Genomic DNA, 12,575 nt, shown 5'->3' on the forward strand with positions numbered 1-12,575 from the left:
CTGTTTATCTGAAATCTGTACCTGCTAAGTTAGAGTGCCCTGAGTCAGTGCATACAACTTTGAGGTATTCAATTGAAATTGTGACAAATAAAACCAGACAGACCAGAACTCTGTTCCAAATAAGCACCTTAACTGCAGAGCTGTGAAGGAACAAGACTCTGCCACCTGCACATCAACTTACAGCTCTCCCGTGTGAGTCCTACCAGTCAGTACAACTACTGCTTCTATAACCAGCATTACACTGTGACCCAGAATGAAGTACTGATGTCCCCATGTTAACTTGAAAACTGACAATTAAAGCCGCTAATGTAAGCAAGTTTGTAAACTATGAGAAGCATATAGAAGAAATACTAAGAGACTTTCACTTGCTCCTGGTAAAATATGCTATTACAGATGACAGCAGAAATACAGCAGATATGGAACCCAAAACAGATTTGCATCAAGACTGTGGTTTTAGTTAGTCTAATATTTTGTGATAGCCAGGCTGCGTTCCTCCCAGTAGAGTCTATTAATACCCTATAGAATTATTCATATCCTTCACATGCAGAAGGCTGCACACTTGACCATGTGAAATTCTCCTTTGTCAGCTGTTAAAAATAGTCAATGAAAAAACTGTGCACCTTTTATCAATAGGACCACAACGGTCAGAAATCTTTATGCCAAAGGCAGACCATTTTGACTTGTAGAAAACCCAGTAGGCTTATATCATGACATTTGTTAATTCCCTGCAGAAGAAGGGAAAAAGAAGTTTGCTGTGATATTTACTATACAACAACAGCATTCTTTCTGCTGCCTTACCTGGCAGATGTCATATTTTCCTTTTCTGTGTTCACACATACAATTAATTTCACAGGCACTGAATTGCCTGTTGCAACAAAATAACAATAAAGCATTGAAATAAATATAAGTTTTTGCAGGATAGCTATGTAGATCTAAAAAATCCATACAAATAATTATGGTATGAATGGATTTCTATATTTTTATGAGATTCCCTAATTATTGGACAATATTAGGAATAGTCTAATTATTAGACTACACCTAGAAAGGGAGTACACACCTATTTTGAAACCAAATATTTTCACAGAGAAAACTGCAAGACAGAAGGAAGGAAGAAACAAGAAGAAATGCTACCTTATAGATAAGGGGCGATTTTTTGACAGAATAAGATCATTCATATATTTTTATTTTAAATCTAACAACTATTTCAACATTCTTGTACCTCTTACTCAATGAAACAGTAAAGGATTTAATTTAGTGGCAATATAAATTTTAAATTTTGTAAAAAAATGGTTCCAGTCTTTAGATACATAATGATTTTTAACAACACCAACCAAAATGATAGCAAATTTAAAAACCACAAATCACTTACCTGATGAGATGTCTATCCGGTTTTTCTTCACTTGGGAGACGTTGATATGGACACTGACCTTTCCCTCATTTATATCAATCTCAACATTCCCCAGGTCATCTGCAAAGTGGCTGAAGAGAAGAAGTCCATTTGGGTTCCAGGTCCGGAAGAGGAAACTGACTGAAAACAGATCTTGGCTTGGACGACCAGGAACCTCAAGGTAACTGGTGGCATTGAAAAAGACAGGCACTGTGTGTGGCTCCACACAAGAAAAACTTAAATTTCCCTAAGTAAAACACAAAAAAGAAAAAAAGAAAAAGCAAAATGGTAAGATTCCACTAAATTCAAAACTACCTCTAGAAAAGTATTCTAGATCTCATTCAACCTAGAGACTACTGTCATCAATGCACACTGCATCTAAAAATGTGCTATTAATGTTATCTTTATTGTTGCTACTATAATAGTTACTGATTTTTCTGGGTTTTTTTTCTAGCAGTTGCCCCATTATATTTTGTAATGTACTATACATACACAAAATAACAAGCAGTCAGCCCTGAAGAGTTGTAGTCTCTCAAGCTTAGATGAAAGCATTATTATTTCTAGTTAAAAGATAAAGAAATTAATCACAGATAAACTTGGGCACAGATAAACTGTGGTCCCCATAGAAACCTGTAACAGAACAGCATAAAAAATTAGTGCAGATTTCCAAACACCCTCATATCAATGTGTCAATCAATACAATGCATGGTGTTCCAAAATAATGATGTATAATACCTGAACAGTCAGCCTCTCTGTTATGTTTTCAACTACATGATACTACATATGCTAATATTTCCAATTCATGAAGCAGAAGGATTTGGAGTAGATTATCATGAACAACACCAGTATTTTTGGATAGTAAATAATTTAATCTGTAAAGGAAACTGCAGATTCTAGTCTGTAAAATATTATTCTTCAGGAAATTGAAAAAAGATCCAGTCAACTGTTGATCTACAAGGCTTTAAAATATAACTGTAAATAAGACCAGAATTAGGGACACGACTTCTTATCTCTGGTTCTCATGTCATTTCTCACAACAAAAGACCAAATTGGTAGGATATTACCATTTGGTAATATTTGTAGGATATTGCCATTTTTTTTTTCCTTAGAAAACATACTTTGTAATAATCTATGTCCAGAATGAATTTATTACTGCATGAATGCAAATATAACAGGGAAACTTCCTCTGCTGAAGAATTCCTATAATATGTGGCAAAGTGGATCCTGTCCTATGGTTTAGGCTTTATCATGCACTATTGCGGGTGGAAATTATGTGGCAATTTTTGTTCTATTTGGGAAGAAAGAATTTTATTTGATCCAGTACAGAAATTATTACTAAAATCAAGATAGTAATTCCTCTGATATTTATTTGTACATAAAAAAAAAAAAAAAAGACTTGAACAACATTTTTGGAGGTATATAGATATTTAGAGATGTGGTCTACCTAAGCAGTGTTCAGAATCCCAGTAGAAGTCAGTCGTAATCTTTTTTGTATAATTATTTTTAAATTCCATATTACTGACTTCCTGATTTAGACTTCTGTGTCACATTTCTGTATTCATAGTGTATAAATGCATCTGACAATTCATCTTGAGGGAAAGTAGAGAATTTGGAAGCAAGATACGAACTTTGTGTCTGAAAATGTGTGGCAGGAAAGACATAAGTAAATTCTTTAAAGAAGTAATTATACTCAATTGGAAATGACAGATGACATCAATAAGCAAGTTTTAGCACTCATTTTCCAATGTCCATACCCATCACTTTTTAAAAGAACATCACATCAGAGAACACCTTATGTGTATAATAGCGAGATACAACTGGTCTGTCAGATTAGCTTCCTATATTGGATTTTCATGTAAAAAAAAAAAAGAATAAAAATATTTTCTTGACCACTAGGATAAATACTCTGATTATTTTGCATTACAACCTCTTTTTCCTGCAGAACATCAGAAGTTGTACAGAGTCTACCTCTAAAGGCCAGAGAATTAGTAGTAACTATAGTATCAAGCTGGCAGCCTCCATGATCAGTTAAGGAACGCTGATGTTTCCAGTAATCTGGAATTAGAGATTTCTTTAAAGTGACCTCCTAGATTTGTTCCTAAGTTTTATGATAAAATATCGGTGTTACAAGTCACATTCTTTTCCTGTGCCCAAATTCCACTGTTGTTTTTTTTTTTTTTTTGGGGGGGGGGGGGGGAGGGTGGTGAGGTTTAAAAGTTGCCTAGAGATTTTTAATTTTACATTTTTAACCAACAAGGCATGAAATCAAAATAGGTAATTCATTTGTTTGAGTAGTTTTAATCTAAACATTTCTAAATTTGCTACAGAATACTTGTGCTTAAATTACAAATTTTACATACAGTAAAAAAAAAGGTGGATAGTGTCTGAAATAATCTCTGTAAGCCTTGGCTATCATTCTCAGTGTAATGGTCACCCTATGCATAGAAACAACTTCTCTTACATAATTAAGGCAGTCCTGTGTAGACACAGAAGGCTACATCATTTTTTGAGAGATGTTATCTCACGGTTCAGTCACAGACATCAACTAAGAAGTGCTCAGAGTGCATTCTGTTAGACTTTTAAAGAGTTCCTTCCTTTTGCTGCCTTGTTACCAAGACGAACCAACAATTTCTTCATTACAAGAAGGCTTTTATATCCAATTGACATTCTCCTGTCATCCTGATGTTTTGGATACTTGCATTCATAACACCTATAAATGTTAATTGCATGGAATGCATTCAAATCCTTTTTCATCAGTGAATGCATTTCCCACGAAAAACCTAGCTGCATTAAAAATTTCTAGAGAAAGTAACACATAATTCTAATTTCTCTGCTAGTTAGCATTTTCCCTACTGAGCTATTCAGATTAATACAAATTGGATTATTAATCCCTTCTATGACTGTAGTTCACAAGATGACTCCTCTTTTAAGTACAGCCCATCTTAAATAAATTACTCACTAGTTCTAGGTCAAGCTTTAAAGTTAATCTGCAGCTTGTCTCTGTAATAGCCTCTTCATTTTTCAAAGAGAATGAGATAATTTTTTGTAGATTCAGAGTGACTTACTGAATAGTTTTCTGGGCAATGACATCTGGAAATCAAATATATACTGTGCATTTGTATTGAAACTCTTGGTCTTATTGGAGGCTTTTTCACAATACATTGGCAGGGAAAAGGTGAAAACAACCTAATTTGTGTAGCTTGAGCTGTGCACCGTGATCTTTCAACTATATAGCAAATTAGATTCGTGTTTACTTATAAATCAATTTTGCCTATCCACATTCAAACGTAATGCCTTCTGTAAAATACTGCTGTAAATACTGTTCCCAATTAAAAGACCTACTGGCTGAATAGGAAGCTCCCAAAAGATAGGTAATAAGTTTATTAAGGCCATACTACCTGTTAAATCAGGAAGGATCATATAGTATGGGCAATACCCTATACACTAATACCATCTTAAATATCACAAAAGATTCAAAATCATTTTTCCCCTTTACCTTCTGAATTTAAATAAAATATGTTACTAAAGTCAGCATTGGACTTTATTTAAATTTAAAATACTTTTAATTTGTCTTTTTATTCTTAAACTTCAACAAAGCAAATGGTGCTTGGTTGTGCTTTTTTTGTTCATAACAAGTATGTATATGAGACACAATTTTTTTAAAAATTTTAATTTTGTTCAGAGAAAAATAAAGATCACCTTCTTCTTATAATCTCTGATTTTCTGGGCCTCCTCAATTTTTATAATTAATTGGTCAAGTCCCTTTCACTGCATGACTTCTGAAATTCAACTGTCTTCATCTAGGAATATTATTTTGTTTTTTTTCCTACCCCTTTAAAATCCTTATTTTCTCTAAATTTATCCTTTCCTTGTAATACTTCTCACAACCAGCAGATTACTTTGCTTGTATTCAGCCACATTATATTGTGTGTGTCGTGTCTTTTAAGGGGAAGGTGTGTGTCTCCTATTACGTGTTTTTATAGAATCTCCTACAATGGAGTTGTTGGACTGCTTGAGTGCCATCATCATAAACATGCTTAACAACAACAGTAGGCTCAAGAAAGTCTATTTCTCTTGCTAAATCAGGCTAAAAACTAGGAGAAAAATGGTTTTGTAAAAACATAAAAATCCATGTTGATTTAGTTAGAGTAAAATTGATTTTGCTTTTGATGAGCTGAAGCAATTTAAGTACTTCTACTGAAAACAAAGGTCACTACTATTTTTCTAGTGATTCTCAGAATTGGAAATCAACAGAAGCATCAAATTAAACTGGCATATCACCTCTTGATGTGGCACTAATTCTGCAAGAGCTTCTTCTGTGGATTTAACTTTCATGGTATGGGTAACAGAATTTTAAAAGTAAGAAACAATCAGAAATATGATTTTTTTAGAGACTTTACATGTCTGCTATCTATGTCACACTTTTCAGAGACTAGGACTTTAAAGGACAGGATTTGCATTACAGGAGCTTCTTAAGCAACACTTCTGTTCAGGAGGAGGCTTTAAGAATATGTCCTGCTAACCTGCAGTGGACTTGATTGAGCAAAATGGAAAGATTGCTCCTGTAAAAAGATTCTTTTTTAAATCAGACATTAATCTTTCAAAATCATGGTTACATTAAAGCTGAAAATGCCCTGCATGAAGGAAATTTCATGTAATTATGAAAAAAATTATTAAAAAAAGTTTCAGGAGTTCATTCATTTGAGTTGAAAAAATTTTAAAACTGGAATCTTAATGCATAGAATATATATTATATTCTTTGCCTTTGACAATATGAATGAAATTTATGTGTAGAAAAGTTTATAGATGTTAGGTTGTATTACTGAGTTTGTATAGGCAAATATCACATACTCATGATTATCCTTTGGATTTCCTTGACCATTTAGTCATACAATGACATGAAACTTCAGTTTTACTATTCAAGAATGACTAATCCTTTGCATGACATCATCACTGCATATGCATATCTTTAGAATTTATTACATAAGGGATAATGAAATTGTGTAAACCTATGTATTAGCAGGAATTTGTGAAGTGTGTAAGCTTGTACAGAAGAAAGCCTTGAAAATTTATTCAAACCATCTCGAACTCACGGAAATAATACATTTATTTCTTACTTACATTGCCTTATATGCCAGCAAGCATTTTCAGGAACATTTAGAACTTTAAAAACACAGAAATTAAAGTACATTCTTTCTTAATCACCCTACCCATAAAGCCACAAGTCTGAACATGAAAGCAGCTATGAAAACTTAAGCCACAGCAAAAATAGAGTAAAATGTTAATAACCTCTGTAATTTTAATAAGCAAATAATAATTTTCAAGTATAATATCTTGAGGTTTTTCAGACGTATCAGAAAAGACTGTAGAAGCATTCTCATCCAAATATTTTTGCACTAAAGCAATCCAACTAGCTCAGCAGGGATAGAATATTACCAGGATTTAAAAGCCACAAGAAAGCAGCAAGAAAGCTGCAATTCATTTAACAATAAATCTTGTCTGCACTAGTTTTGGACTACTATAATTTGAGAAGAAAGGGAAAAAGCACTTACTGCTTCAGTTGATTTTCTTTAAAAAAAACAAACAAACAAAAAAACAACCTGACTTACACTAAAGGATAATTTTTGGAAGATGAAACAAGACCCCAGAAATATAATGTTCATACATGATAATATTTTTTTTTAAGTCACAAATGTACATACAATAAGATCTTTGGATTTGTGGTAAAATTTGCTCTGTGTTTTATATTATTGCAGTATATCACAAGAATATAATCTGGACACCCTCAAAAACCTTCTAGTCTTCTTTAGAAGGAGAAGCAGAAGGGTAGATGACCATGAAATTATGATCTTACCACATTTGAAGGTTCCAGTTTCTTCCTCTTGGCAAGGTCAGTGATATTATTGCCATTGTAGTTGATGCTCTCCATGCAGCCTTTGAAATTTTTCCTACTGTTAGAACTTGGCTTGCCAGAAAAAGGCATGCCTCCAAAGGTTATCTTCAAATGAAACAGAAAAATGGTAGATAATTACTGGAAGGCAAAGACTTTTAAAGAATTTTGTTGTACACGTATTTGCTTTCTTTGAACACTCAACCATGGCAAAATAGAGAGCTGGCACTCTTTACAGCACTCCTTACAGAAGAAGGATGTATCAAAATAAATATTGCAAAAGCAGAAAAAGAATTGTAATTAATTTTAATTATTTATGGTAGCTAAACCCAAGCATTATTCCAATTGTCCAAACAGTGAACAGACACACATCACAGTAATTCATATGTGAACTGTTCTGATTGCTATTGGAAAATAAGCATTTCAAACAAGGAAATTGGGACACATTTCCATCACATTATTTTTCTAAACAAAAGTAGACATGAAATTAGCCAGATAATCTGATTCAAATCATTCAGCTCTAACTGTGTGCCAGAGCTCAGATTACTGCACAGCAGTAGTGGGCTCTAATGTGGCATATAATTCTGCTGTAATGCTTATATGTCTACTTCACTCAGAAGAATTTACAGAATCACATAGTTAAAGATGCAATCCCCTGGTAGACAGAAGGACCTTTCACTACCAAGAACATGCTTTTGTCATATACTTATAGTCAATGAGGAGTTACCCCTTGATTTATCTGTTGAAATTATCTCCTTAGAGAAGATCAAGACAACCACTGCAAGGAGTCAGTCATCAAACTCAAATAGGAATTGGTTTTTGTCTTACAGTTGAATGTCATTACCCTGGGTAATTGATTCTGGGTTATCCATAATCTATAGTGCTAAAAACATGGACACTTTAAGTGTGTAAATATTTGGGTTTCTATCTTTGATGAGTGGTATCTCTGCAACTCCATAGATATGATACAGGTCTCTGCCACATGATGTTCTTTATGAAAATTATTGGAAGTGAATAATGTTACATGTTTTCATTAATATTTTGCAGCCCAAATGCCAAGAATAAGGGGCTCATGAGATTAGTCCCTGCAATCAGTTTAGGTAATTATATCTATTAGATGATGGTATAAATAGTAATGACACCTTGCTTTCCTGCCCCACAAATGTTCAGGAAAATGTAAATTTGTAGTCTACTGCTGAGATTTGGCAGAACGAAGCTTTTAAACGTTATTCATTGTCCATTCCATTTGTTATTACCAACAGCAAGAAAACAGAGCTCTAGGCTGACATTTTCAGTTTTAAATGCATGTGAGATATCAGTTTCTATCCCAAAAAGGAGGCTTCCACTTGGCATATACAAAGAACTAAAACTATACCACTGAAACCTAAAACCTTTATAAACCACACACATCAGCTTTTGGTGTGTGAAAGTCTTGTGGGGACATCCTGGGTATTGTAAATTGACATGACTTGACTTTCGAGAAGATACAGCTCTTCATACGAAGAATGGGACTGTAATATTTTAATGGTTGTCAAACATTTTTTGCATCTTATAATCATGTGTTTGGATTAAATCGAATGTAAAAATTAAATTTAAAAAATTGAAGAAAAGAAGAAGAAGCAAAAAAACAACATGACAGAGTTAAGAGCAATTTACGGGACTATTTTTTGATCTGAAAAATGCAATCAGAACTAATACTTGTTCCTCTTTTGTGTTTACTTAACTTTTCTGCAAGAGGTTAACCTAGAAACTATTTTGTCTATGAAAAATAGATTTGATTCCTTTGGCTTTATTCCCTGTTAACTCTAAGACAACACCTTTAAATTTAGTCTGTGGTGTCTAGCTCCAAAACCAGTGAGATAATAGTGAGGAAAGGAAGGAGAAGAGATTAAGTCTCTTGAGTTTATATGAACCGCAGACATATATACAGACACACTCAAATAAGTTCAATTAAACACAAGGAGATCCATGTATATGGAAAATGAAATGTATCTTTGAGAACTGCCACTGAGATCTCTTTATGCAGAGAGGATGGAAAGGTGAATGAACTGAATTCAGCTCTTACTGGGGATACACTTTTTATATGCAATATGTTTTTTATGCAAACATGATATTTATATATATATATATATATATATATATATATATATATATATATATATATATATACAGGTGCACAACTTGCACAACCCTGGCTTATGGCATTCAGCCTTTTTCTGTAGTGCATTCACTTGAAAGCCTTTAATAAAATCTATTTATATGAGTGTTAAGTGGCTCAGTTCAGATCTTCAGTGCTCAATAATTAACAGAGGTACAGGCAAATCTGCTTGTTATTTTCTTATTAGAGTTGCCAGCAAATAATGTATTCATAAACATCTTTTGGAATATAATCAAATATTTGACTCAGAAACATTTACAATTATAATTACTTTTTTCAAACATTCATAAATTATTGGTCAAAAAATTGTAAAAATATAAATAAATACACAAGTTAATTCAAACTTTTTTCCATGACATCATTTATATTCCCTCTTACATCTTAAAAAGTTGTAAGGTTGGAAGTTACATATTTCATGCAGCCAACCAAATTAATTCTCATTAGAGACAGTAAAGAGTGTAAGAAAATATTATAAAAAGATTGCAATAAACAATGTGCTGAATTTCATGTACAGATTAGAGGAACAGAGCAAGTTTATAATAGCTGAAGTTGTAGTATAATCAAACAATAAATCCACAATTAATTATTACCAGCACTTGTGTGCATTAACCTGATTGATTAAACAAGTTTTCTTACAATTTTCCTAACTCTTCATTGCTTCTTTCACAAAAGAAGTTACGGATGCCATATTTGTGAAAATACAAGGAAGTATCTCCCTACCTAAGACAGGATAGATTAAGATCTATATTAATAAAAAGATTCTAACCTGATGCCTTTGCTAAAAATAAATTCTGACACTACAGATTAAGCCTTTCTGATTCAAGAGCAAAATTATCACCTGAGTGGAACAATAGATTGCACCAAACTTTTTAAAATATACTTCCTGCTTAGAGCAGCTGCTTTTAGAGATTTTTAAAATCATGTATGCTTATCTTGCTGAATATAACACATCTCCCACTTTAAAACAAAGGGCAGAGATGATTGTTACACCAGATGGGACTTGGTAGGCTAATTAAGAGAAACATAATTTACACTTAAGAGAGAACACTGTTGGAAAGAAAGTTTCAGGAAATGTAAGGTAATAAGTAATCAAAACAAATGCATGAATAATTAAGAAAACAAATTATGTTAGCTTTCTTATTGGGCTTTATAAAACAAATTTGAATGAGCAGAAAGAAATTTCACTGTCTACCTCATAGTCCAGGTCCAGATAATCAAATTCTCCATTTGTCCTGAAGTGCTGCATGTGTCTGTCAAGGGTGAGATTGATGTTCCTCCCGTGGCGCTCTATGATGATGGAGTGCCAGTGGTGATCATCCAAGAGGCTGCCTGTTGTCACAGATGTGTGCCCAAAAATAGAGCCAAGCTGGTTGCTGCCTGAGAACAGAAACAATAGCATTTCTCACCTCGTACTAGTTAGGCAAACATTTTCCTCTTTCTTTGTCAATGTTTCACCTGAATCATACCAGACATGCAATTAACTGGAGGAAGTCAGTGTGTTATGAAGCTGGGATCTGCCCAGTGGAGAGTTGCTGCCACCAATACAAATAGCTAGACAAATACAGCAAGCATCTGATCACTGAACTGCCTAAATATATGTATAAATTCATAACAGCAGTTATTTGGAAATGTACCTGAGAAGCAATACCAAATTCCAGTTGTAAAGATGTTTTCATCAAGGGTTTTGTGCTTTTTCTTCTATTCCACAGAAAAAAAATGCTGTCACCTCTGGGCCAGATCCTGAGCTGCATTGGAACTGTACTGACTTATGAATGTTGGGGAAGGACACGGACCCTGATAACACGGACCCTGCTGTTTTTTTGGCAAAAACAGCCAAAATCTCACTCTTGAGTTCTATGCTTTGTGGCCTTTACCAGTATCGTTTTACCATCAAGCAGAGGGGAAAAGGCTCAATGCAGCCAACAGCAAAACCCATCTTCTGCTAATACAGCTTATTTTGGTCTGTTATCCTGAAGCAATCTTCCTATTCGGAAAGTCAAACTACTAGCAAGAGTACAGTTTTGCAACTCTCTGCTGTGTTATCCAGGGGGTTTTGCCAGTGAAGCTGTGCTAGTCAGAGATCACATCTCATTGCCATCTGACTGACATAGCTAAGCCAGCAAAGGTTGATAGCATGGATCCCAACTGGAGCAGCAAATGACTAATTCAGCAGTAAGTGTAAAAAATTGCTGCACTGCTCAATAACTCAGTGCAATCTTCCATGTTCTGAATACATGAGGACTTAAAGCATTTCTGAGGCTGAGAATTTCTTACCCTTAATGCCTGCAACTGAGACATTAAAGTTTGTGCATGCTGAAAACACATTCTAGCAAATCCCATTTCCATGGCTTAAGACATTACTTCCCTACAAATGACCATCCTGCCTTTATTCTGAAGGCTAATAGTCCTGTTGGTTAAAAAACAAAATAAAATTGCATGTGTGTCATTGAGCCTCAGTTTCTTCAACACAAGCTCAAATGCAGAGTGAAGTGAAACCTAAATCCACTTCTGTCTCCCCATCCTACCCCCAGTCCCTGGTGTTTGAAACTAAGTCACTGGATCTCACCAAGATCCAAGCAAGAGGAGCATGCTTTTCTGCTGTGTCTGACGCAAAGACAATACTCTCAGACAGAGGAATAATAATACCATAAAGCATTGCATGTTTACTGAGTGTATGTCACAAGGCCTAGTCCCATTTATCAGCCTAATGATTTAAGAACATCCTCACCAAACTCATACAGAAGTTATAATAGCTAATGAAGACAGTTTGTGCTGAATGTTATAGAGGAACAGGAAATGAAAGGGTTACTACTGCAATTAAAATTGTTAAAAATAGGTAACTGCTATAGTTACCTCATCATCTGTTCATGTTGACTGTTAGAAAAAGAACAGTAGAAAATGCTAGTGGAAATAAGTATTTTTCAATGTAAATAACAAATGGAACAATTTACACTTCACGTATCTATAAGAGAACTAAGGAAAATTGCATGAAATCTTTTTCTAAGATTCTTTTGTTTGAATGGAAAAAATACCTGAAACCAGATAAATGTGGGTCTTTTTCATAATAAATGTACTTTATAAATCCAGTCGCTTATGAGTCTGTAGTCCTCTAGTGGGAGGACTGGAACTAGAGTAATATG

The 12,575-nt window shown here is 34.1% G+C and overlaps 1 protein-coding gene across 1 annotated transcript in view; it reads right to left on the reverse strand.

The window, feature by feature from the left end:
* The window catches only part of CNTNAP2 (contactin associated protein 2), a 1,032,011-nt gene that overhangs the window by 525,735 nt on the left and 493,701 nt on the right, over positions 1-12,575 (reverse strand). The window contains exons 6-8 of the mRNA XM_053975055.1: positions 10,628-10,812; positions 7,242-7,385; positions 1,370-1,634 (exon numbers count right to left, since the gene is read on the reverse strand). Of these exons, the coding sequence (XP_053831030.1) occupies positions 1,370-1,634; positions 7,242-7,385; positions 10,628-10,812 (594 nt within the window). The remainder of the gene's footprint in view (positions 1-1,369; positions 1,635-7,241; positions 7,386-10,627; positions 10,813-12,575) is intronic.

Source organism: Vidua macroura, chromosome 1, assembly GCF_024509145.1.
Source record: "Vidua macroura isolate BioBank_ID:100142 chromosome 1, ASM2450914v1, whole genome shotgun sequence".
NCBI lineage: Eukaryota > Metazoa > Chordata > Aves > Passeriformes > Viduidae > Vidua > Vidua macroura.